The 27,628-nt window shown below is 46.8% G+C and overlaps 1 protein-coding gene across 9 annotated transcripts in view; it reads right to left on the bottom strand.

Annotated features, from left to right (window-relative positions):
• The window catches only part of NTRK3 (neurotrophic receptor tyrosine kinase 3), a 205,885-nt gene that overhangs the window by 60,587 nt on the left and 117,670 nt on the right, over positions 1-27,628 (bottom strand). The window contains exon 13 of one of the 9 annotated variants that reach the window (XM_069025905.1): positions 3,841-6,543. The exons of the other annotated variants lie outside the window; for them this stretch is intronic. Within the exon in view, the coding sequence (XP_068882006.1) occupies positions 6,425-6,543 (119 nt within the window). The 3' untranslated portion in view covers positions 3,841-6,424. Of the gene's footprint in view, positions 1-3,840; positions 6,544-27,628 lie in introns of those variants that run through there. 9 annotated transcript variants of the gene reach the window in all.

Here is a 27,628-nt window from a genome sequence, read left to right as displayed (position 1 = left end):
TGAGCAGAGGTATGACTCTTTAGCCTGGCAAGACGAGCTCACGTGTTTGAGATGTTTGAAATGTGCATGAGCATGATGTCACCGTACGTGATTGAGAGTGGTGCCAGGGACTGAATCCTGGCAGGACCAGGCCTTGGATGCATCACCTTGCAAGACCAGGAGCTCCTTCTCTCTTGTAACAGATGTTGCCATGTTCTCCACCACCTCACCAGCCTAGTCCATGGACTGCAAGCATCCCTCCCTCCCTCCCTCTCTCAATTATCTTAATAAACAACCTGGGCACATCTCTGACTCACTTAAGATAATGATGACCTGGCCACAACCAGTTTATTCAGACATCCTGGCAGTTTACCGAGCCTAATGCAAGTCCAGTCTGGCTCTCCCTGCCTCCTCATGAATGAGCCTGACCTCCAGCAGTGGCTGCTCTGCCATCAGTGGATGCAAACCCACACACAGGTCAGACACAGGCTGCTCCCAGAACTCAGACTGGAGCCAGGAAAGCTGCTTTCTCTGAAAACAAGCTCTTAAGTGTTCCAAAGGCCCAGGCAATGACAGCTTTTGTTGTCTGCAGAAAGACCTGTTGGGATGGTACTAATCCCAACGTATGAAAAAGAAACATGGGGTTAGGGACAACCCCAAATAACAGATGATTGAAGGGCATCTCTGCATGTTACATTTCTGACTGCCAGTCTGAAACATTCACTCACCCAACCTGAGAGCAAAACTAGCACCTATCACACAACATGAATATTTGAAGCAAAACCTTAGAGGAAAAATGCCAAATACTCTGAATAATAAACACATGCTTACAGAAAGTCAACTTCTCTGCAGGAATCAGGCACAGATCACAAATGAGTCACTAACAGCAGAGCAAATCATTTAACCAGCACTTAGAACAAATCCCTCCACTTTGTATAGAACAACCAAAATTTATTCCTGCTGATTAGTCAGCGGTTACACTCACAAGTTCAAAATAATACCAAAATTCAAATGTAGTTGTGTTGCAGTTGCACTCTGCTTTACTGCTGGAGAAACTATCATCTTCTCTTTGCGAAGGAATCCACCTGCAATTATTTACTGGTGTGTGGGTTGGGATTTATTCTAGCTCTGTGGCATCAGACCACATGCTGGCACCACCAAGGAGCCTGCCTGTCATAAGGAAAGTAGTGGGGACAGCATTGGAGAAACCACAAAAGATCCAGGCAAAGCAAAATGCACCACAGCAGCTGAAGATACATCGTCACTTCACCAGGTAAAGCACCTTTTCCAGCTGTGAGTGGGCAGGTCTCCTATCAAACTACACCCACACCTTCAGAGCAGCTCTATGCACTTTCCCAGAGTTTGTTAAATTTTCTTTCAGCTTGGGCTCTGCAGGCACTGGTAAATACATGGTTAATAATGACTCCTTGACTAATTGCACAAACAGCACCAGAAGCGCTTCCAAATGTTAAGGAAAAAAAAAAGAAATCACTCATCATTGATTCCTTGTGTGCTCTCTTGCTGCTGCTCCTCCAAACCCGTGGTTTTTAGCTTTACTACTGTGTCTAGGCCTCTTTATCCTCTGCTAATGCCAGGCTTAACCCTGAGGATCTGCAGCTTGTTCTGGGTACAAATCAGAGCAGAGCAGTGATGCACTGCTGCAGTTTGCTGAATCAGCAGAAGCAGCTTCCTCTGACTCCCCACAGCTCCCAGGAATTCCCTGGACAGCAGGACACAGATACAGGGAAAGAACAAAGACCTGGTGGTAGAAAAAAACACCAAACCACCACCTTCAAAACAAGCTCAAGCCTCTTGGGAGAGAAGGTGTGAATCCTCAAAAGCACATCTAAATGAAAAAAAGAGAAGCAAGGAACGTCAGTATTCGATGCAATGTGGGTAAGCAGCTGTGGAGACTCAATATACCCTGATTATGACCTACAGCATCCCACACACCAGACACTGCCCTGCAGCAAGTCTGAGCCCGAGGTCCCACAGACTGATTCCACCCTGGAGCAATCTACAATGCCAGAAACACACTGTGCCCATCGTGCTGCCTCCAAGCAGGAACCAAAAGAAACACGACTCCATCTTTTTAGAGTCCAAGTACAATGAGCCGAAACTTTGTTCCTCTGCTTATTCACACACAGGCTCCACACTCAATAAGACCTGAGGAGGCAGGGTTGTGATGTTCAGGAGGAGCAGATCATTCCTGCTAGAGGTCCACTGCCTGCACCCTATCAAACCAGCATCTCAAGCTCCTTCAGCAACAACTCCATCATCAGCCCAAGAGTCATTTGAAGCCAGAGTGGGGAGGGTGAGCAGCACAGCATTATCAGCTCATGGTCCGACTGTCATGAATAGCATGGAGCCTTCACATGGGTACATCAGGCAACAGAGACAACCAAGAAGCAAGAACAAGAAGAAGCAAGTGCCCAAGCCCTCTGCAATGCCTGCCAGAGCCTGTAGTTAAACCAGCTGCTTTTGAACTGACAGCATCAAAAATATTGTAGGAACTCATATGCAAGGAGTCAGTTGCCCTGAAACACAAAGCAAAGTAAACCAAGGCTGACCATACCAGCAGCCTGAGTAATTGGCTAATCAAGCACTGTTTGCAATGTTTCTGGGCTGTGAAACCTGATAACAGACCCTGCAGTAGTGGGGGAGAAAAGACAGACCTTCCAAACCCCATGCTTGTTTCTCACACCTCAAAAAGGAAAAGGAAACAGGGATGGAATCCAGTGCAGCTCAGCTGCTCATCCCTCGTGTAAGGCTATGTCAGGAGACAACCATTTGTCTCAGGCACTGCAGACATTCCTGGAAAGGTAAAGGTCTCAGGCATCACCTAGTCCTGTGAACCACAGCACCCCATCACTCCTGGAGACACACTCATTAGAAGGGAAGGTCATGCAGAAATTCACCCACAGCATCATTTTGAGACACCTGCTTGAAAGTCATGCCAGGAAGTTACAGGAACAGAAGGATGCTGGAAAACATGTTTTTAATTTGCTCATCAAAACTCTCACCAGGTTTTCTATGAGGGTTGCAGCACCATCCACCAATATGTGCTCAAACACACCCCCGACCTCGTGTCCACAGTCACCTGCAGATTGGCACAGCAGCTTTTAGTTACATCAGTGACATCTCCTGTTAACAATTCTAAGACACAACCACTAAGACACACCCTCATGACAAGTCCCACACGCTGCAGAATGGTTCCTCTCTCCTCCTGGAGCATCCAACCACCCGGACATGAACTCCTGATGAGGAACCTGAGTACAGCACTCATTTATACCCCACTCCCTCTACACCAAATAAGTCCTTGACAGCTTAACACAAGGTTAATTGTTGCTGAGGAGGGGACAACAATCCAACACCCAACACGTGATCAATTTGCACAGCCAAGCAAGGAGACCTGAAGCAACAGCACGATCTGAAACACTGCAGCCAGAACAATCTTTTACTGTCAAGCTCCCTGTGAGATAAGGCTTCTAATAAAACTTTTTCCACTAACTATAGAAACTTGTCTTGGCAAATCCTGACACAATCTCCTGCAGTACCAGCTTGTCCCTGAGAATATGGCCATTTTATGCTACAAAAACCAACAAGTTGTCAACTGCGATCATTAGCAGCTAAGCTCTCAGGCAAGAAAACATCGTTGTGCCTGATAAGAGTGACAGAAGCAAGAGCTCCACCTGAGCAGTGTTCCCATCATAACTGTAAATCCCACCCTCCACACCCGCCAAAGAAGGAAACAAACCAAACTCCCCACACGTGGACCATCTCATGAAGAAGTAGACTATGGGACATGTCATTCTGAACATTTATTTATTTTGTCTTCAAAGAAGAGGCCTGGTGCAGCTGTTTCGTTAGAAAATAAAGTGTTTATTAAGAAACTAGACATTGAACACCCCTATAGTCTCTGTGAAAAGGGACCGTCCCATTTCCCATTAGCACAGGATGATAGTTATGGCAAGATAAGAATGCTCAAAGATGGAGGAATCTCATTGACAGAAAATGAGGTAATGATTTACAATAATTAAAAATAAAATAAAATTTTAAAAAGAAACATCCTTAGACTTGCTACTTAAAGCCACCAATCGCAAACAGCCACGACTGGCTTTCGTTCTCAGCAGTGAGGAACCAGAGACTTTAATTGGTGTTAAACAAATTGAGACATCGATCACAGTGGGGAGAACTGCTTTTAATTATGTTGTACGGTCCGGAGGATTTCTTCTAAGCAGAGATGGACCTGAGCTGCAAAATTCAACCCTTCCTCTGCTAGGGTGTTTGGATATAGGCTTCTGGTCCAGGCCCACAGATGCATCTCTACGACTGATACACACAGTTGAGAGCAGAGTCCCCTGAACAGTGCTAGGGAGAGGAGACAGTTCAGACGGACAAGACATCCCCAGGTCAGGTGGGCGACTCCCAGGAGATGGGGAAATTCAGTTCAGACAAGCACCCAGTGATTCACACGCTCGGCGAAGCTCCTCCTCACTCTGTGAATCTGCAGAATTGAGGTGTCAATGGCACATGGCCGCGGGTCCTCTCTGGCAGTGCACCTCTGGCATTTCCAGCTCCGATGCGGGCAGGAAACGTTGTTGGGAGATTTGGTCATGGTTTCTGAAGCCATCCAACCTGAGCCAGGTCTCCTCGCACTAACGCAGGTGCCCCCCTAAGGCATGTCCGTTAACTTAAAGCACTCTGCCACCATCTCTCCAGTACTCTTCTATTGCACTTTACCTTTTTATGCCAACGAACCAGGAGAAGAAGCAAGAGAATGGAATATTCCCAGGGATATCCCTATGGGACAGCTGATAATAAAACCTCCCGGCAATCTCCAGGGTGGTTCATGCAGATCACCTGTAAAGGCAGGATGAAGCAGAACATCCATTCTGAGGCTTCTGCCCAGTTCTGGTGGAGAGGGACCGTGACTCTTTCCAGTGGCAGTGACCCTTGAGGGCTGGTGATTTAGAGACACCCCTGATGTGATAAGGTCATCTCGGGCCACCAAGAAGGCAAGCAAAGCTGAGTGGCTGGTGAGCAAGCTCCTGGTCCAATATTCCTCTCAAAAGGATCTGGCCACACCTGAAGCTATTGGAATATTTTTTGTCCTCTAGAGAAAATCTGCTTTGCTTATAGGTTATCACAGATATGTATGAGCAAATCTGTATTTCCCATACATGTGACATCCAGAGAGTCCAAGGAAAGCCCTGCAAGTTGCCACGAGGGCAGCTGGCTTCTCTTGAGGACAGGATGAAAGGGTTTACTTTTCCATCTGAGAGGCTTTGGATGAAGTAAGACAAAAGTGGGATAGGAGATGGGGAGAGAATACAAATATCGGGCGGAACAGGATCAATAGTCCTGTTTTTGCCAGAGAAGCAACAGAATACTTTTTTTTTTCCTCTCCTTCAGTCAGCCAGCCTTGAGCTGATGCTTCTGGGTACGCGACTGGGTTACAATCAATCTCTAGTGGGGTGGGAATACAGGGGAGAGCTAAAGGGGGCTGGAAAAGGCCCAGCAATGGGACCTGCGTGCGTCTGATATGCTTTTCCACTTTGCTTACTGCTCTAGTCCTGGCAAGGACACAGACCCTCCTGCGCTATGGATTCTCCATCCATGCGGGAAGTCCAGGCAACTCCTCAGATAAAGCTCATCATTTAAGCAGCAGGGAGAGACCAGAGTACGACAACGATATAGTCAGATCCAACGAGCCGCTCTAACACACACAGACAGACAAACAAAAGAAGCCTCCTAGAACATGTGCACTTCAAAGATAACCACACTCTCTTCCTGTCAGAGAAGTAAGATACTTTTTTTTTCTTTCCATCCTCATTCCTTCCAACATTATTTTCTGTGCAAGAACTGGGAGCAGGGCTGCCTTTGTTCTTACCAAAAGTCTTCATTCTGCTTTAGTTTCTTCCAGGCTCCCCGCCTCGGCTCGCTCTGGGAGACCTCCCATGGCGGTGCCACGTAAGAGGTGATGGCAGCATTCACTGGGTGTTGCGAAGACACAAGCTTACAAGGAAAACTCCAAGCAGGGAGGACATGACTAAAGATGTCAGTTTGGTTGGCTTGGTTGGTTTTTTTTTTGTTTTGTTTGTTTGTTTTGTGTTTTATTTTAAAGCAAAAGTACAATTATTTACTGTGTTATTAGGATGACTCCTTTCAACTGGGTTTTAATTCTCTTTATTTGCTCTCATTGCTGCTGTTGTGCCTTGCAGGAATATTTAACGAACACAGCGACCATTGGAGGAAAAGAACAACCCTGTTATCTGGTGACAGAAAACCACAGTTTCAGTTGGCTTTAACGTGTGTACAGGCAGGGCTGTAGAGTCCTATTAGGAGGAGACCTCAATCCATACAGACCACGCTTACTGCTTCCCACCATTTTGAGGGCACAGCCTATAAACTTGACATCAGAACAGGGACTTTTAAGGAGTTTTTAAAAGCCATGACGTCCTTTGCTGAAATAAACACTGACATCCTCAACATAAATGCCTTGGTTAAGAGGTTTGGAATGTCCAGGGAGGCTTATTGGATTCAACATAATTTCTCTGAAACCTAAAGGGGGAAAAAAAACAGAAAAAAGAAAAAAGCAAAATAAAGTAAACGAAAAAACAAAAAAGAGCAAAACTAGAAAAAAAGAGAGAGATATCGACACACATGTAATTATATAAAAAAGAACCAAATGAATAACTAGCAAATGGCTGCCATTAAATTAAAGCCAAAATGTCCTCTCCAGGCAGGGCTACCTCACTCTGTCTTTCCATAAAGAACAGGCAATCATTTCATGTGGAGCGTGCAGGCACAAGTGCTCTGAGGACAAGGAGCATGCAAGAGGTCTGGACAGACAACTGGGAACAACTCTTTTCTAGAGGTTCCCACTAAGTCCAGACTCCTACCTAGTCCATCTTTTCCCTAGGCAGACAGTGAGGAATAGGGAGACTCCTTCCTGTGTCTACTTTTCTCTCATGATTTATCTCATCTGGCATAACATTCCTGAAACCAAAAAGTACCATTGCAAGGCTGGGGAGACCTGACTCTCATAACCCCACAGACCTTTCTTCATCCCAGCTGTCCCATCTACACCAAACCCTGCATGCTGGAGGCATCTTCTCCTCACACAACCCCACCTCTCTGAAGGTGATCTGAAGGTTTAGGATTTGCCAGAAACACTGGCCAGAGGAAAAAGAAAAATAAGGGGAGCAGAGATCATAGGCAAGCTCCTTCCTTCAGTCCAACAAACTTGCTGGGCAAATAGAATGTTTTAAAGGGCTGTATCAAACATCTCTTCAGAATGTCCCTGCCTTGGGGTGCTCCAGACAGCAAAATTCACTTTTTTGCCACGACCAAGACGTGCATGGCAGGATCTTGGGCATTGCTGTCACCTATCCCAAGTTCTCATGGGTCCAAAGGGTTTTTCCAAGAAAATTGCTGGGATGTCTTGGCTACATAATTGCTCTAAGATCTGGAAAATACTCCTGCACCTCATACAGTCACAGGATCCTGGCCAAATCAGCTAAGTTAACTCAAGTCTGGCATCACTAGGGCAGCATGGGGCAGCTCGGATGCCATTAAGAATTGATCTCAGTAGGAGGAGTGCTTTTTAATAGGCTAGGACATTTTCTCACACCAAATCTACACCAGCCAGAAGATTTTTCTTCTCCTATTTCTTCTTTCTATTTTGTCTTTTACATCTATTTATATTTCTCCACTGCACTATCTTACTCCATCTGCACATCAAACACATGCTTCCTTTGACGGACCTGAGGATGCAGACAAAAGCTGTTTGGTTTGGAACTGTTTAAACTTGTTTGGGGGAAGCAATCTGTTATTCTCAGTGGCCCTTAAAGGCCGATCCACATGGGAGAGTAAGCCAGGCTCAGCTCCGGTTCATGTGCCATAAACAAGATTCATAGGCAAATTCCAAGCGTTGAAATATCATTAGTAGTGAGAAAGAGCCCAGCTCAACTCTCACGGTTTAAAGTGATCAGAGTCACCGGGACACAAATAAACACGGCATCCCTGAACGTCACTATTTATCCTGTTTTGTTTTTCACCACATAAATATATTTTATGGCCGCCAAAGGATAGCTGGGAAAGTCTGTCCTCAACAACACCCAGCATCTCCAAGGAGAACTCCTGTCTGCTTTATTTTCTTTGCGTTTCTTAGCTCTGCTAAATTAAGGCAATTTCACTTCTGCCGGACCACATCCAACAGACCTAAAAACCCACTGGGGACACACAGCCCCAGTGAAGGGACATGTGAAAGATCAGCAAGACTTAAGGCTGGGGACACCAAGGGCTTTGCTCTCTGTCATCAGTGCTGTGCTGTGAATCCCAGCTGCAGGGATCTCCAGTGACAGCAGAACGGGGCTGCAGTGGGGGTGACCCCACCACTGACACGGAGGGGCTGCCGAGGGACGACGAGGAGCGTGGCAGGAGGACAGCCCACGTTTCTGGAGCTGAAGGGCTGAACACACATCCCGCTGGCTTGGGAAAGCAATGAAGCACCGGTCCTTTTGGCATCCTCTCCTTCTGATTTATCAAAGTCCCCAAAGAATCTGAAAAAAAACATGCTTCTCTCCTGACTGGTTTTCTCTTTCTTCCTCACTGCTGTTTCCCATATTGTACTGCTACCTTTAACCCCGTTCTCTTGTATGGAGCAGAAACCAACAAGGCTCTTGCTAGGTTTATGTCTTCGCTGACAGATGTGAGATGGATGATGCTCACAGAGATGTCCAGGGGTTAAAATGGGTGAATTTCAACAGGTTCAGAGTTTGGATGCTGCTATGACAAATGTCATCTACCGTCACAGCTATTAACTTCTGAAAAACTGGCCTGGAAATGTCTTGAAAAATGTGGGGGGTTTTCATTACTCTTTTTTTTTTTTTTTTTTTTTTTTTTTTTTTTTTTTTTTTTTTTTTTTTTTTTTTTTTTTTTGCTTTCTTTTCCAAAGGAAAAAAAGGAGAAATAGGAGTGTTCAACTTCCAAGAAGGAGCTGGGGAAATTTTAAAAACAATAACTTTTTGTGGAGTTTCACATTTTTCAGTGCCAGCTGGAAAATGGGAGGAAAAATACTATCTTTGACATTGGTTGTAGATTTGTAGGGAAACTCCAACATGCAAGACTGAAAATAGTAAGGAGGTCGAAATCCCCACCCTGTAGATTGAAATCAAAACCATCTCCAAAGACCTACAAAATTGGGAAGGGGAAGGGTCTGACATACTAGACTTTTTGCTTCTCCCAGTTCTAGTGATATCACTTTTTAAATTAAAACATAATACTGTCTCTACTAACAGTCATAGCATGGTAGTGGAATAAATGTATGGAGAGTGTTGGAGAACAGGGAAGGAGGAATGAGCTCGTATTTTCTGTGCAGCTCTAACAGCTTGAGATGGAGGGAGCAGATGGGGCATTTCTCTAAGCAGGCTGGATGGATGTGGCAATGAAAGGACAAGAAAATTGAAAGCAACCAAACCATGCAATCAGTTTTTGTCCTCAACCCCGGCCATCCACTTAGTCCTCCAGAGCTGTCTTGTGTTTCCCAACACCCTGGCTAGTGGGTTTTGGCCACTCTGCCCCATGCCCGTACCAATCCAGCCTATGGACAGTGCCCTGCCAGGAACACACTTCCTCCACTGAGAGAGCAAGACTAAGGAGAAAAAACAAGATAATTTCATCTTTCCTTCCCTGTTTGCCTTCTGGTAAAATTGTCACTACTCAGATAGAGCAGGCTTTGGAGACCTGAGGCTGCTCCACATCACCTGAGAGGAGCAGCAGGGATTGTGACATGGGGAGGCGAGGGAATGACGCAGAAAGTGATGCACTACTCCTCACAGTACCCCTATCTGCCACAGCGGGAGGGGTGCAGACCTGTTCCGAAACGCAGGGGTGGAAACTGCTTCTGAAACAGCAATATCAACTGCTGTGGGAACGGATGAGAAAAGCAACGGGATGCCGCATAACGCCTGGCAAAAACGGGTTAAACAAAAATAGCAAATTAAGGGCAACAAGCTGGCCAAACATAACTCTGCTATCCATGCAGCTCACATTAGGCAACGGAGCTTTGAGCTCTCTTCTGTGTTACAGCAGAATTTATGATAGAAAGGAAAAGCAGTAGGAGACTCCAACAACAGTGTACATTTTATCTTTCTCTATGCACAGATATGAAGCATGAATTGCATCAAAGAAAGCATGAAAACCATCAAGCCTGGCCCACACCCTGAGCAAAGGAAATGGCCATCCCTCTAGTCGAATCAGCGCTGCTGTGTCTATATCTGAGGGGGAAGCAACACAACAACCTAGGTTTCCTGTCATGGATGGGTTCATCTGCCAGGCTAGGAAACAAAACCTTATTTTTTTCCTTCTCCTCACAGCATGTAACAGGGTGAGATGCAACCCAGCCGAAGGCCTCGCTTGCCACAACAAAGCAGGTCATGGAACCCCAGCAGAAGCACACTGTGAGGCTCTCTCTGATGCTCTCAGCTGCAGATAAGCACATCATCTCCTCTACTATGCAAGGAAAAGTCAAAGAGCCCAGACCTCCTCTCATTTACACCAGTATAACAGTGTGGATCACAATGGAGAACCGCAAGAAAATTCAGTCCACAGATGAATTTCACACTGATAACACAGACCTCAAGAAGATCTTCAAGTAGATAACTCCCCTTATTACATTAGAAAGGCTCTGAGAGCTACAGAAATACTTATAATTATTTGTTTTCATGGAAACAGGGTCCTTATTCCCCTCCACAGCAGCTCACCTTGTATCTGTTTTCATTTTCCATGGTTAAACCTCTGTCATAAGAGTCTCCCACTTTAATCAATGAGATTTGACGTCACAGGAAACCTCTTGGGAATGTGCTAGATGGAGCTCTAGCTACAGCTTGTACCATCTTCTTGTGCTTGTCCACAACCCCAAATTGCAAGCAGAGGATCGCAGCATTGCGAGTGTTTTTGAGGGCAGCGAAAGGAAGAGATGGGCCGAGAGCAAGAGAAAAACGGAAGCAAATGGATCCAGAAGATCCCATTTCCACACAAATTTCTCTAATGTTTGGCTAGAGCAGAGGAAGGGGTAGGAGAATTCTGCAGGCACTCAACCACCAAACAGCTTTTCCTTGAGAAAAGGGCAGCGTTCACAGCTTTCCACGGGGTGAACTCTTGAAGACTTTGTAAGATTCATTAAACCTTTGGTCGGAGGAATTCCAGTAACCGTCGTGTTTCCACTGTTGCCACCACTAACGTAGGCCGTGTCCATATTAGCCAGGATCACACGTTTGTTTTCTCTGGAACTCTTTCATGGATGGAGTAGTTCCAAGATACTAAATGATGTAGCCTGATAGCTCAGGAGGCAGAGCTCCAAGATTCCCCACCGATCCCCCTTAGGAAAAGCCCCGAGGTAAGAAAGCACTTAACAGGGTATAAAATGAAAAATAAGAAGGAAAAAAAAAATCTATTTAATACCAAGGATGACAAGAAAAAAAAAAAAAAAAAGGCTATTTTCAGGTCTGAGATGGCCTGTGATTTGAGCCAAAGCTACCGTCTTGTCCAGAGGCACAGCCAGTGCTTTTTCTCCAGCCTGCACGGAGGTGCAGCTATTTAAAGCCACTCAGAGGCCCACTGCATGATGGAAAGCAGCCAGATCAGTTGGGCCTCATCGGTTTTGTTTTTGTTAGATTGAAGCCAGAGTATGTGAAATGACTTGTAAGAGGACCAGGGAAGGGGGAAAGGCTGGGCACCCAGCAGTCTCGCCCACGACATGCAGAGCTTAGTCTCTGCTTCATTTAAGCGGTACTGGGTCACAGAGAAGGTCCCTGAGCAAGTAGAATGGCTCTTTTGTCCACTGAAATACCCACAGCCATGCAAAGACACGTGGCAAAACTCTTGGGGGTTATAGGTCAGCCATGAGAACAAGCTGCAGGAAAGCGTTTGCAAACTTGGTGGTAGCTGACATCGTGGGCATTATCCAGCTGCTGCCCTGCCTCTGCTTGTGCTTGCACTGACACATCCAGGAGCCTTCTCCTCTACCATTCTCACCGCTGGGAGGAAAAAAACCCTGTCTCCCTGCCTCCACAAGCCCCCAGTTCTCACCACCGTGCACTCTTGCTGCCTCTGCACTCCACAAAGCCCAAGGGACCCAGCATGAAAGATCCCATCCTAGCAAGTAATACATCATTTTCATCACTTTGGTTTTCAAATACATTCTTTTGTCAATTTTTAATTTTTTTTTTTCAAGTCAGGCCTCGGAGTGCTGCCAATTTAAGCACCATGCATAGTGCTGCAGGAGCTTCTTTTTCCCACTTTACCTGACAGGTATCCGTGTCCCTGTGACACTGCCTCTGTTCCCCATCTGCTTCAGATAGCAATAGTTACCCTAAGCATTTTACAGAGTTATTGAAACCACTGACTAATGTGCCCAGAAATAAATATCCACTGGGAAAGAATCTGGTTGGGCTCGTGTTCCTTAATTGCTGATTAATTCCAATTATGGTACAGCTGATCCACCAGTACCACAGATCACCACATCAAAGAGCCAACCAGCAAAGGAAGCCCCGAGTAAGAACAGCAGCAGCTCTGTTTCAAACTTCTTTTCAGCTGGAAAGTGCTTCATAAACATTAATTTCTTATGCCTCTCTCATTCCCTGGGGAGGAAGGAGCTGTTATATTTATTATGCAGGCAGCAAAATGGTGGCACAAAGCAGGACCACGTTTTCTCCAAGGTCTCCAAAGGAACCAATGACAGTGCTGAACATCCAACAGGGAATAGCCCCAGCTCCAAGACTCCCATCCTCTGCAGGAGCTCTGGGCTCTAGAAGGGGACAGAAGTGCTTAGTAAAGCCAGAGGGCTGGGATATGACAACAGACACCAAGAAGAGGCACAGATGGTGGATAGGATTGCACACAACTGCTGCAGCCTGCAGCTGGGACCTTCCCAACCCAGGCAGTGCCAGGGATGTTCTCCTGCTCTTCAGAGGATGGGAGGAGCTGATCAAGGCCCAGAATAAATCCTTGCTTGTTCAAGTCTCTTTGCCATCTGCTCCAGCAACACCTTATGTCATCTAGAAAGGCCGGAGTTGCCCTCCAGGAAGCCCAGGAGCTGTACAAGCCTGAGAGTCTGAAGTGTCAGGAAGAACATCCTGTGGGAAAACATGATTTTGTGGAGTTTACAAACCGAGGATGGAAACTGAGGAGCGCAGGAGATCTCAGCAGGCAAGGAGGCACCGAGCACTACAGAGGAGTTGTAAATGGGAACAGGAAGAGCTGAGGGCTAAAACACAGCAAGAGCAGCAGGGAGTTTTGAGGAACAAGGTTTTGTTGATTTTTTTTTTTAAGCTGTTTGGATGCTGCGTTGTCTGGAATTATTGTTCTTCATCTGTGTCTCTCCAGTGCTCCTACTCTGCTGATTGCTTTGGAAACAAAGCTGCCACCACAGCTCTTCAGCTCTTGATAATTGCCCCAATAGATGATTCTCAAAGTAAGTTGCCTTCTGCACCAAAATACGCCAAAGGGTGTTATTACACTTCCCAAGGGAGAGCTCCCTGCTCCAGATTTTGTTTAGAGACCACATCTTGGTATCTTCCAGTATTTCACAAGCTCTAAAACACACACCCCAGGGCACAGGGAAGGCTGTGCTCTCCCAGGGGAAGACAGAAAAACATGGGTTTGTGCTGATACTATGGAGCTCCTGTGGGACTGTTTGGATAGTGCCAACCAAGTGAGTGTCAAGCATTTGGGGTGGCCTTCATCCTGCAGGAGAAGGGGCTTTGCTCCCACCAAACACACATGAAACATGGCACATTTTTGCAAGAGAATGTATGAAATGCCTGGAAAGCTCCTTGCAGCCCAGCAAAGCACAGATCAGGTGAGTGAGGAGCCCTGTGGGGGGCTGCTGCTGTGCAAGGAAACCCTCACTCCACCCCAGAGCAGAGGGTGAGCTTTGCAGAGTGGGGAAGGTCTGGCAGAGCACAGCAGGACAGCAGCTCAAGATCTAAGCCCAAAATGTGTGTCTACTGTTGATTAGGGGTCATCATTCAAAGGAGGGAGGAAGGACCAAGAGTCCTTTCTGACAAGCTTTTTCCAGCAAATGGTCTAGCTGTGAATTTTTGCTCCAGCAATCAGCTCCAAGCTTAACAAACTACACGTCTGCCAGACCCTTCTCTGCTCCAGTTTCATTCTGGGTCTGCAAATAAGTCTCCTTCTCTCCCTTCTCCCTCTCACATCAACTCACCTAAATGCACGAGGCATTTAAAGCACTTGAGCCTGATCTTATCTCACACCACATCAGTCTGTGTAAGTCTTCGTGTGTCTGCCCCAGTCACATTGGCATGTGCTGATCAGACATCAGCTGGGATGAGGGGCAGTGAAGGGGCTGAGCTCACAGGCCTCCAGATGGAGAGGCACTGCAACATGGAAATTCCTGGGAACACGGCTATCCAAAACCCATTTTCCCTCCAGTGGAGGTTTTTATGCTTGAGAAAACTGGCTTTACTTAAAAAATACAGAAAATTAGTCTTTCCACTTCTGCATCATCTATCATCAAAAGTCCTGCCTTCCACCACAGCTAGGACATCTCCCCCTCAATTTTAGCTGTTCCTTGAAGCGAGAACTCCCCACACCACGGCAAAAACATGCAAGAACATACACTTCTAATGGCACCTCCATATTTGCACATGCAACTAAATGTGAGAGATCACAGTGCCCAGCCCAGCATCCAACCTCACAGTCAAAACCAGCCTGTGCACAGAGGAGACCAAGCTGAGTGATGCCAAAAGTGCCAGCAGAAAGCAGGGGGAGTGTGCACACAACCTGGTGCGTGTGGGACACGTGGGATGGCCAGGGGGGAAGCGTGTGAGAGGGAAGCAGAGAGTGATGCCGCAGCACAGAGCACGTGGCAGGGAGCAGAGGAGTGCGGGAGAGGGGCCGAGAGCTCGAGCTCACACGTGTGGGGCTGAGAGCACCACGCTGCTGAACATTTACTCTCACATTACGGATTTAATGGCTTTTAACGGGAGACTTTGTAAGCGATCAGGAATTGGAACAAAAGGAGCTGAGGGAATAATTATCCTAACCAGAGGAGCTAAAGAACATGGCAAAATCCGTGCTGAGCAATCATGCTAATTAAAGGCACCCAGAAGAATCAGGATGGGAACGCCAAATGGTTTTCACTCTGCTGCCCTAATCCACTAACAGCCTCGGCACTTTGACTCCCACCAGCTGTGGGAAGGACGGCTCTGGGTGAGTTGGTTTGTAGCAATAAACGACAGAGATAAACAAGTGACACGGGGGGTTGGTCCCCTCTGCAGTAGAGCCTGAAGCGACGCTTGGCCCGCCAAACTGAGCAGCGGCTGCTGTGCACCAGGCAGCCTGGGAGAGGACCAAATGCTCCCACAGCCTCCAGCTGAGCAGGAAGGATCCCAACATGCTTCCCAGAAAGCAGAACAGCTGCTGGCAACTACCAGCATGAGGCTGAACACAGCCCACGGCCACAAGCCTGGTCCTTTTGGGCTGCTCAGCCCTGCTGCGTGACTGCCTCTGCAGTGAGCTGTGTCACACAGCTCAGCACACTGGTCTGTCCTGAGATGTGTTCCTGGTGCCCCACCAGAGCTCTGGCAGTGTTAAATATGCTGCTCTCTTGTTTGCATAGCTTCAGTCATCACAGGGTTGGGTCCGCTCAGGTTTGTCTATCAAAGGTAAGGACATCTATCTATGCAGCAGGCATCATCCTGATCTTCTTATGCTTAAAATGCCAGCTGGGGTTCTTGCCATGCTACCATCAGAAAAGCAACACTTAACATTGCAACATGGGCACTTTTTCACCCAGAAATGTCCCAGACTTGACAAATGTCCATGTTGTAGAGAAGCAAAATTAACACTATTGCTCCAACAGACTATAAGCTTTACAGACACAAATAAAAACTCCCATGCACTCAGCTAGTGTACAACCCACTCAGACTCCTCAAGGAACTGCTGAGCCTTGGCCTGATGGGAATTTCAGGGGAATATCTTCTTCAGACATACCTGAAGTCCAACAGGACATCACATGCCAAGGCAGATGGGTGCAGAAACACAATTAACAGAACAAGGCACAGAGTGGTGAAATCGCCCGCTGAGTACAGAGAAGTCTCTGCCCTTCCCAGCCTCCAAGAGAAGGCTCTCCTCAGACAACTGCTAGGGTGAGATGTGAGTCTCTTCTCCCCAGCAGTGAAGACCTGGGTTTTGTTGCAGTCACCTGCATTATCACAGAATGAGAGCTGTGCTGGGGAGGTGGGAAGGCAGAAAAACCAATGCTAACAATTGCCATCAAGCAACAACTCTCTATTTAAAAACTGGTGATTTTTTCTTAATCAACAGGTCCATTAACATGGAGCAAATACCTCTGTAATGGACACCCACAGGATCACAGGCTGAACTATTTGTGTGCAGCATCTTTTGATTGATTCACCCCAAAGATCATCAAGTAAATGAGAGAGGATGTAATATTTCTGCAGGAAACATTCCACAGCGGATACATTGATTGCAACACTCAGCCAGCTGCTGTGTGCCAGCTTCTTCTTAAAGAAACTTCATATTTGATTCTCTGATTAAATATTTTGAAATGGAGAAGAAATCAGGCCTAGATTTGTGCTTGGTTCATGGAACGTGGTATTCTTCCAAGGAGGATCACATGAGTGACCAATGTCCAGTCTCTTCTCTCTCTTCCTGTCCTCAAGACTTACGATTCTATTCCCTTGGTCCTTGCCCATCCACAGAGTCCACTGCCACTCCCCTGCCTAGCCCCTTCCCACTAAATCCTTGGATCAAGACAACAAAGCCTGTTTGGTGGCACCCCTACGTGCATTTTGCCTGCCAGTACCTCTCTGACTCCTCCTCTGTCACCACAACAGATCCATTTTCAATCGAAAGCCTACTGAAAGCCCAACAGGGCAGGAAAAGACAGGGCTGAGAGAGAGGAATACCCTGAGAAGAGAGTCAGAGAGACCAGGACCCATGAGGAAATTAGCAATGAAACCATCAGCTGAATAATTTGCCCCAGCAGCAATCCCAGCCAGCAGGGATGGCCCTGGAGCCAGAGCTGAGAGCTTGTGCACTCTGCAGTTTGCAAAAGCAGGTTCTTTTTCCACAGACCAAATCCCAGGCTGACACCTCCTTTATGAGCTGCCGAAAAACACCATTTTCTGGACGAGCTCTGCAAAAACACAGTGACACTTCCAGTTTATGAGCAAGCCCCGCTCACCGAGCCACAGCCTTGGAGCTGTCAAAGCCACGCTGAATGAGAGCAGCGGGTCCAGGGAGACTGCTGGCAGCTCTGCTGAAGGGATGTGCTTATTTCACATGCAAATGAGCCACACAAATTGAGACCAGACCCTCCTTCTCCCCTCTGAGCCACTCATAAATTACGGAGGCGGAAGGCAGGTGAAGGGTCTCTGAGGTAGGTGAAACGCAGTGGTACAAAGGACCGAGCATCTAATTGGAGACAAAAGGAGAAAGCTGAACACTCACCCAGGGCCCACAGGGAGGCACAGCTAACCCTCCCCTCCTGAGATAAGCTCCACCAAGAGAGCATCCAGCCTGTTGGATTAATGACTCCTTGAGGCTAATCAGCGGTGCCAGCACCTACAAATGAGGGCCCTTCTCTGCTGTAGCCTCCATCCTTTCTCCCCTTCAGCACCATCAGGAAAATTAATAAATAAAACAAGCCTGTGGGCCCCATCCAAGCTGAACTACATGGGCCATTACAGCCAGGCAACAAGGTAAGTGCTGCAGGTTTGAGCTTGGCTGTGGATGCCAGGCTCCTGCCTCCTCTTCCCTTCTTTTCAAAGAAAATAAAATTGAGTTTGTATCGACTACTGAGAAAATGAGACAACATTATACAGGACACGACCCTCTGCAATCAAATTAGGTCGTTGCAACACCATAGCCAGCATGGAGTATGTAGCCCTGCTAGGGTATAGGATCAAGGAGAATGATTTTATTCAGTAAACATTAAAAGGCAAGAGGAAAATGAATCATATCAGGACATCCATCATAACCAGAGTAAGAAATCACTTTGGAGTGGCACAACAAGCACCACTCCTGTCTCAGTGTTTCCCTCCCAAGTCTTTCCTGTGTCCCCCACTCAGACTGGCCAGACACTTCTCAGAGCTGGTCATTAAAGACATGGCAGAAGTTAGGAAATAATTTTGCCACTTGCTTCACAGCTTCCTTTCACCCCCTCCCCAGAGCTCTGGCAGTTTTCAAAAGAGCAAAACCACTGCTCACAGAGTTTCCAGCTGTGGCCCAAGAACAACATACCCGAGGTGCTGACTTCAGAGGTGCTCATATCTGTTTAGATACAGGACCAGGTACAGCAGCAGTGCTGTTCCTCACTGTACCAGGACACTGGGGATGTAGATGTGGAGCCTGGGCTCTGTGTGACCTGGGAGGTGAGTTCTGCCACCCCAGACTGGTCAAAACCCAGTTCAGCCAAACTCCCTTTGTGTCTGTTTCACTGCATCAAGCAGAGGCATATGCACCCAATATATTCATCCTGTTATATGTGGGAAGGAGGACACAAACATTCCTAAACCCTTGATTTACATAGCAGTCTGTAGCAGTGGTTTCCCAACTGCTTAATGAGTACATTAGCTTTGGCTAAACCAATTCTCCAGAGATGACGAGATGGAAAAAATAATCGAAACAAACTGTGATAGAGTTTTTGATTAAGCAGCTGATGATCAATAAAAGTTGTCTGCGGGGCACAGAGTGTTAATGAGCTACCATTCCTGTAGCAAAGCAACACCTGAGCCCACGATCCCTGCAATAAACAGCCCACAGAGGTCAGCAAGACCTGCTCCTCCTGGACTGACAAGGTGAGAACATGGGCTACCGTGTCCACAGGTCTCACCTGTCCTCATTCCTGTTAAAAGGGTGATGGTGGAAAAAGGAAAGAAATAACCTTAAAGCAGGACGTGGCTAGAAACAGAGGAATGAAAAAGGTTAACAGCCTGACTCAGACTTGAGGTGCTATGTTTGGGGGGGAAAAAAATAAATTGAAAAGGCATTCATAGCCTTCTCAGACAGCTCCATTAATTTAAAGAGGCCTTGGAGCTCTGCAGCTGTAACACCAACACCTCTACAGCAGGGAGCAAGAAGGACCAACCAGTGGGGCTGCCAGCTCCCTGCCACCAGTGACACAAGGCACAAAGTGACCCACACCACATCCTGTGATTGCTATCCCCTTATCCTTTCCCCCACAGTGTCACTGCAAAAGAGGTATAAAATCTCAATACTTCTTAATATCTTCAATTCATCCCCAAAGATTCTAAGGCATTAAAGAGTGGACTTTATAGAGAATTTCTCATAATAACATAGCCACCTGTTTAGCAGCACACAGCAGCAAGGCTGCACAAGGGTTTCAGAGAGCAAGTGGAAAGGAGAGCTTCATATTAAAGCTACAGAGAAGAGACAAGGCTCAGATCAGCAGACACATAAAATATCACTACCTCTGCCTGAATTTAGCTATTTCACTGTAACTAATCATTTTGGTCTTCCAGAAATGTCTGGAGAACTGTTAGTGACCACGGGGAGCTGCTAGGATCTTTGTATTACATTTCCTCTGAAAGTTGCCTCCTCTGACAGCCCAGCCCAGCCTGCCTACAAAACGGATTTGTTTTCCCAAAACCCACTTAGCCTTCCTGTCCTCAGAGGGTCTAGGGAAAGCTGAGAAAAAATCAGCAGACAGGATACTCATTCTGAAGTGTCCCACAGGGAACAGAGGGGATGAACAGCACATTAAGATTTCTCCCCCAATTTCTCAAATTCTCACGGAACTGGGGTTTGCAATCACCCTCCACAGAGCCCATGTCAAGACAGATCATTAATACTACCTGACACCAAGGATCTCTTGTATTAAAAAAGCACAGCAATTACTTAGTTCAAATCTCTATATTATTCATAAGATCTATATCTATCATGGATATGGTATTTACACTGCTGTGGGGAAATGTAATAAATAAGGCAATAAGCGTTTCCTTCCTCCAGGTCAAGATGAAAGTCTGCATCTTAGAGAGCAGTGCTTTCCTTGGGCAGCCAGGCTCATATCCCAGCCTCCCTGCCTAATTCCTGCAGCCAGGAACTAAAGCCAAGTTGAAAAAATGACTGCTCTTCCTCTGAGCCCAGCACTCAGGTTCCAACACACTCCAGTGAAGCAGGCCAGGAGGCCATGCCTAGGTGGAGTGAGACCTGCAGGGAGAGGTCTCTTCAGAAGTAGTCAAGAGAGCAAAGCAGAACATATTAAGACTGTAGCATGGCCCCCATGAAGGTGGAAAGGAAGAATTTTATCTAAGCTATCTGGAAAAGTTCAGAATTGCCATTTTCTGGGATCATAACATGCAGCTGACAGCTCCAAGAATGTGTTTATCCATCTAAACCCCTGACTCCAAAAGACCAACTGTGAAAGGATTTCAGGTGGGGACTCAAACATGCAACACGGTCCTGTGGGCTGAACACGGGCCAGGCTGCTAGCTGTCAGCAACCTGGCGTGACCTTGAGCAAATTGATGTCTTTCCAGCTGCCTCTCCTCATCCATAAAATGGAGAAGAAGATGCTTGGCAGCCCCTTGATGGGCTGGAAGGAGAAATGCCTCTTTCCAGGAAATAGTGGAGATACGACATGCCAGGTTACTTCTCCTCATTAAGAAGAGGATAAAATATACCCCATCCCTCAAATACTCAGCTGCCTGCTGTGCTCTCAGTAAGGTTCCCCTGACATTTGGGCTCTGCTGGGATCTGGCACGAGAGCAGAACAGTCCCACCCCACCCCATCTCTGGGATTTGCCCAGAATTTATTTTTACCGCAGCCTCAGTGTGAACATTTGTGGTGGGATTTGTATGAATCCATGCTGATCCCTGACTCTGAGCTCGTCTCACCCTGACTGTGCCAATAGCAGGGACTGTCAAGAGAACAGACGGCACCCACCCTACACCAGGAGTCTCACACAAGGCAGACCCAGAGGCTCCTGCCTCATTCCACATGTAGGAAGGAACCTTTGGGCAGCCACCTCAGATGGAGCCACTCCTGCTGTCCAGGGTGACTCATTTGTTCTAGAGCATAAGACATGTTAAACAGGGCCCGAAGCTGGGCTTAAAATGACCTTTCAAAATCAAGCAGCCCCAGCTGAGTTCTTTATTTCTCTGGTTCTGGACTGTGAGCAATGGGATGGAGCAGAAGCTGCGCCCTGTCTCAGAGAAGACTTGAAGGCTGAGCTGCAACTTTCTGGCATATCAAGCTGTCAGGTACAGCTTGGAACACAAGGTCCTTGCTCTTGCACACACCTGATGGCCACCACCTCCCTTGCTCCACGCTCATCAATTACAGTGCAGAGATGTAAAATGACTGATACTTTTAATACAAAGGGCCTGTCATTTATTTATTAGCTGGCAACAGGCCCTGCAGTCCAGGATGGATGCATTATAAATCAACTGCATTTCTTAGCATTAAAAATTCATCCAATTCATAATGTAGGATGCCTATAATTTCCTTATTAGTGTTGAGTGCGAAGGATTTTTCTTTCTCCTCCCTTGGCTCTTTGGTTTCCCAAAGATTTTGCTCATCTGGGGATTATCCTGTCTTAATCCCACAAGAGGGAGGTGGAGGGGTGAGAAGGGCTGGGGGAAGGGAGACAGGGACTGAAGTAACTTTGTTCCAGTGTTTTCTTCTAATTACAGTTTGCCATGTATACTTAGGAGACTTAGCTGTCTCCTGTCACACTTATGGGAGCCAGAGAAACTGCTTGTCCTGAATTTAAGAGATGTTTGCAGGGCAAAGAAAAAGGTCCCTTTTATCTCACAAAGGGAAAAAAAGGAGTATGGTGGTTGGACAGGGAAGGATGATGTAAAACCTGTTAAAATGTACTAGTAAGATAAGAACAGGTGTCCATACATTATAAACCAGTGCATTTAAATAGATCAAACATATATATGAGATTTATACATAAAAATAGGTAGGTATAGTAACCTTCAGACTCAGTACTCTGATTCAGCGAGGAAAAATAGGTTATTAGGGCTGAAAGAAAGGTGTGACATTTTTACAGACCCACAGCTGTGACAAAAAAACTTCAGGTGCTGCTGCAGCGTCAGCAAAGGAACTTGGAGTGAACATCAGAAAAAGCTGAGTCTACATGAAACTGTAAATCATCACTTAATTTGAGTCCTGCATCCCACGTTGACCACACTTGGCTGCAGACAGCAGGACAGCCTGATCCTTGCTGCAGTACTCACAGAAATGTTCATGCTGTCACTGGGTCTTGGTTTGTTTCCATCTCTTAAACAGATCTATCCAGGGAAGGGCAGGGAGAGAGGGCTTGAACAGATCCAAGCAAGGCTCAGCACGTGGGTAACTTGCAGTGTGTTCAGGAATGAGTGTGCAGGAATCTAAAAATGGATTATGCAATAAACCCTGCTTTAATGGGAGACAAGCCCAGGCACTGAGAGCAATCCTCACATGCTGTGAATCCAATGTACTTTTCACCTCGAGACACTTGCACACAAATCTTACACCAGCTGCACATGGAAATGGGTTTGCTGAGCTCTCCAATGGGTATGTTCACTTCAGCAAATCGCATCTTGTTCAACAAGGCCAGTGCTTTACTCTTAACCGTGGTGAAAAACAGCTGCCTCAGGTCAGGGCTTTGGGAGCACACCAGCAGAAGCGGTGCTCCCGTGAGCAGCAGCACCTTCCTTCATCCCATGGACCCCACTCCCTGTCTGCACCCACCAACAACAGCAAGACAGCAGGATGTTGAGGTGGACTGGAAGTGTCCAGCAATCAAAAATGACAACTTCTGCATTTTTGTTATGCGAAGCTATCATGCTCTGCTCCACCTGCCCTGTGCTGCTGGGAGCCAGCTCTGTCTGCCCGCCCCATCTCCTCAGAGCCAGCCACCACACAAGGCTGGGAAACAAAAGCCTCCTTTCACACAAGCAACTCCTTAGGCAGAATAATGTTTTACATGGGTCTTTCCCCAGCTTTCAGGACCGAATGGGCTATTTTGGGCTGTTTAGCCCAAAACCAGCACTAAGCACAGGTTTGGGGTTTTTTTAACCTTTACTGATGTGCAGATTCTCTGCTACATTCTGGGCTGTACTTCTTGTCCCACAGGGCAGCACCACTAATAACACCTGCTGTGTGTGCAGTCATGCAAAACTGCTCCAACTCCTAAACAATAACAGCTCTTTTTAATTAGGAATCACAATTTAACCAGACAATGAACAAACAATGAGAGCCTGCAATCTCCAAAACAGTAAGACATCTCCTGTCTGATCACAATGAGGCCCCACGCACTTCTGAGAGATTTTAAACCTGAAAAACAGGCTGGGGAGACTAAAAAGTCACAACACAATATCCTTGCAAACTCTGGTGTCTTCTGTGTACCCCATGGCCAGGTACCACAGGCACATCTCCTTTATCCCAGAAGTGCAGAGGTACCCCAGCTTCCAGACACTTTCCCAACAGCCAAGCATTATGAGTCACAAAAACTCATTCAAAAATGAGACAGATGTTTAAATGAGGGCCAAAAGAAATCAATACCACTCTGCCCATGCACACATACATACACCAGCTATTTTTTAAAGCGACCCACAGCAAAATCCACACAATCGACGAGCCATTAGGAGGACACTCTTGACACCAGGGCTGCCTGAGCCTGCAAAAGCCTCAGGTTGAGCACTGTGTTGCTACCTCGTCTTGCAGGGATGAAACCACACCCATGAGGAGCGCTGGCTGGTGAACAGAGCCCTGCTCTCTCTGGCACAGACACCTCCTTCAGGTTTAAGCACACAACAAGCACAAATGGATAGGGAGAAGCACCAATACCTAGGCACACAGCTGGTAACACAGGGAATGTAAACCTGGTTTACCCCTATTGTGTCCCACTCCTCTCACCCTGCCACAGTGAGGCTGGACTCGTGCCAGACCATGGGTCAGTGGGTGGGGAATGCATGCCCACCCACACAGGGACAGTGGAGGGTGTGTGGAGGCCTGGGAATGCTGCAAGAGGAGTGGGAGGTGTGAGCCCCTGTATGAGATGAGCAGGGGCCTGGATGCAAGGTGGAATATCAGGGGGTACATACACATCCTCCATGAGATGCTGCATTCTTGTGCACTCCGGTCCAACCCAATTAATGCAGGGATGAGGCTGCCAGGCAAAAAGAGCAGCCTGCTCTGCTAGAGTCACTCCAAATCCAGTAGGAAAACAGGTCAGGACCTCCTCTCATCTGGCTTGTTAAATTCTTGACAGTTCACACATCATGAGCTCCCCTCCTGAAATTGCCCCAGGCAAGCCAACCCTGCTTGCTGGCCCCACAGACATCAGGATTAAACACTCCAGTGGAGAGGCTTTTAGGCAGAGGAGAAAGCAGAGTTTCCTACGAGAAAATACTTCCCTGTCAAGCCCTTGATGTCTGTATCCAGCAGTATTTCCACCACCAGAGCAGCCTCTCTGTAGGCCAGTCACCATTAACAGCCCAAAGCCACGTTCTTCTTGATTTAAGGGTTTCTCTTCCTCATGGATCTTCACCACCAGGAGCCAACGTTTCATCACTCAGCTGCACTGCCAGCGTCACTGCCCACGCCGGGGCTGCAGCCTGCTAGTCCCCCTTTGATCCTGGGTGTTGCTACAAATATCTCCAGTAAACACACGTTAAAGCAACAGAGAACGGATCTAAAATCCCAACAGCAGCAGGAGGTGATGGGCTTCTGTTCAAACCAAGTCGGGTGCCCATCCCATGTGGAGCAAGGAGGGCTGCATTCCTGGCTCCAGCAGCTCCTCCTAAAGCAGGCAGGGACCAGGCAAAGCCATGCTGCTTTTCTTCCTCATGGTACAACCACACAGACAACATCTCCAGAGCTGGCTGAGGGGTAAGGTACAGGCAGTGGATCTTGCCAGCCTTTCCAAGACATCCTGAAAAAACCTCATTGGTGTAGCACCATCACAGCAGGAAGGTCTGAAGCGTGAGACTGAAACTCAAAGTGCAGGTGCAATAGGTGGGATGGGCACTCCACTTCTGCAAAGGTAAGTTGGGCTTCTGGAAAATGTGGATATATCTTCCACTTGCTCTTTCAGGGTTTCAGGGATGGAAAAAATTATGCAGAGCAAACAATAGCCACAGGTAGGAAAACCGAGAGCTGGGAAGGTTTCCTCAGGTCCCACTGTCCATGGTATGTCTCCTGCTGGTCAGATGCTGCAGCCTGGGCAAGGGGACAAGGAGGTGTCTCTAGGCACAAGGGAAGTTCAGTTCTCTCCAGTGGAGGACAGAGGCAGTAATTTTGGTTGCTCACACATATTTTCAGATACCTACAACATCCGCTCTGGGAACAGCCAGCCAGAGCCCACGAGGCTTCTTCAACATCCAGATCTTTTGCAGGATGTTCACATCAACACTTGGAGCTCAGAGCAGTTTCTATGAGAGCCAACAGCAAGCCAGAAGGGAGGAAAATTTGGAGGCAGAAGGTCATTGCAGAGACCCCCAATGCCTTCACCTGTTGGCAGCTGAGCTTTGAGGTCAGGGCTCTTCCACAGTCCCCAGCCACAAGCCCATGCTTTGCTACGAACAGTGAGGAGACACAGCACAAAGTAGCAAAACACACGTGAATGAGTAAACAGCTACTCACAGGTTCTCGTTAAAACCCTTAAAATACCTCACGTGAGCTGAGTGAGACAGACAAGAATGTAAGACCATGAGAGCTCCAGTGCAGAAGAGTCTTCACCCACAAGTGCCTACTTCAGAAGAGAAAGGGGAGCTGGGTCCTGCTGGAGAAGAGCCTGGGGACTTCATTTTAGAGGAGACAAGAGGAAAAGAATAGTTTGGAGAAACAGCAGAGCTCTGTGGGAGGGACTGAAGCCTGTAGAGCCTTGCCCCAGGCTGGGAATGGGGAAGCAGAGTGCTGCTGTCACTTCACCCTGCACTCCACATTTATATTACGTGAAAAGAATATTTGACAAATTCTCTTATCCCTAGGGGGAAAAAAAAAAAAGGAAAGTTTCCTTTCCACTACAAACTGTGTAACTAGTTCAGTTTTCTTTTTTAGGCAAATAAAACTACAAGCACTTATGGCTTTAGTTTTATGTTGTTGCTGTTTTTGGCAAAGATGGGACCATGAACTGACCCAAAATAGAAATGCTGCATACTTTTTATCTTCCCATGCCCAGGATGAACAAAACACACTAGGCAAACAAAAAGAATTAACAGTTAGTGGTAAATATCCTTTTCATTTTAGTTTTCGAGATCTATTGAAAGCAGAGGTAAGAAAAATCTATTTGTTTAAGAAATATGATTTTTGAAATGACCATGATGTTCCTTTTAAGCTGCACTGAAATCCAAGATAAAGACAGGGTACTGAGTGAAAGAGTGCTGATGGCGCTTTTATTGTGTGATTTGCCTTGTTTTTTTCTGAAGTACTTCTTTTTAGCCGATTACCATGTATTTACAGTTAGTGTAATTATATCTAATTACTTAATTAGCATGAATACATGTAATTACTAACTTCGAATATGTAATTATGTCAGGGCAGCCTGTAATAAATGAGGTTGAAAAAAACCCTCATTAGGACTCTACGAAAGGACGCCTGCTCCACCCGTGTGGAGAATGCATCCCAGTCCCCAGACTGCGCCAGTCCTGGAAAACACAGCCAGCTCCAGTCGTGGCTGGCAAAAACCTCCCCCAAATTCAAAGAATTTGCCCCAAAAGTCCAGCTTCACAATGCTTTTTGCAACTGAGCATGCACTGCTGGGATGCAGGTGGGGATCTGCCCCCCAGATCAATTTTCTCCATCAGGGTTTGGATTTTTTTCACCGATTTCTGTCGTTCTCCAGAAGACCTGTTTTGTTAGATGAGGAATACAAGGGAACTGAACAACTCCAAAACTGTGCTGTGGCATTTGAGTAAAGCTCAAGAGATCAGATCCAAGAACTAATCTGCATCTGATGCATTGTGCTTAGAATTAATTACTATTTAATTGCTATTATTAAAGAAAAACAACCTTCCAAAATGTTTCTTCTGAAACATTACCAATATTTCATCACAGGAATCTCCAATTACTCATAATTACAAAACTTGAATTTTGGGAATTCAAATCTCCTGAACTTCAAGAGAGGGAGATAAGGTAAGAAGCTGCAGTTAGTGCCAAGCCTGCCCAGAAGGACACACAGCCACCTTCTTGCCACAAATGTGGGTAGACTGGGTCATGTTTTGCATTACCAAAATCTCTGACCATAGGCTGATGTTATGTAGTCCTAAACTCTCACCCTCATGGCTTTCTCTGCCCACTGTGCTTGCCACAAGTCCCATTCTTCTTCTCTGATCTGTTTATTTCCAGATATAGACGTGCAAACTCATCACAACCTGTTGCTCCTCCTGCTGATGTTTGCCAAGCAGATAAGCACTTGGTTTCTCTTCCATGTGCACAAGATCAGGAGAAAAAGGCAGTTTTAGCCTATTCTTCTGAAATCCACTGGTGGTTGGACTGTTCACATTGCCAAACTCTTTCCTTAACCCTCCAGGTAGGGCCAAGGACAGCTGAACCAAGGACAGGAGGCAAACCCAGTGCTGCCCAGCACAGCATGGAGCTACAGCACACAGATGGGGGAGCATCTTCTCAAAAACTAAAT

The sequence above is a fragment of the Aphelocoma coerulescens genome, chromosome 10 (genome assembly GCF_041296385.1).
Source record: "Aphelocoma coerulescens isolate FSJ_1873_10779 chromosome 10, UR_Acoe_1.0, whole genome shotgun sequence".
NCBI lineage: Eukaryota > Metazoa > Chordata > Aves > Passeriformes > Corvidae > Aphelocoma > Aphelocoma coerulescens.
Note: the sequence above shows the minus strand (reverse complement) of the source record. Positions and strands in the feature narration are given on the sequence as shown.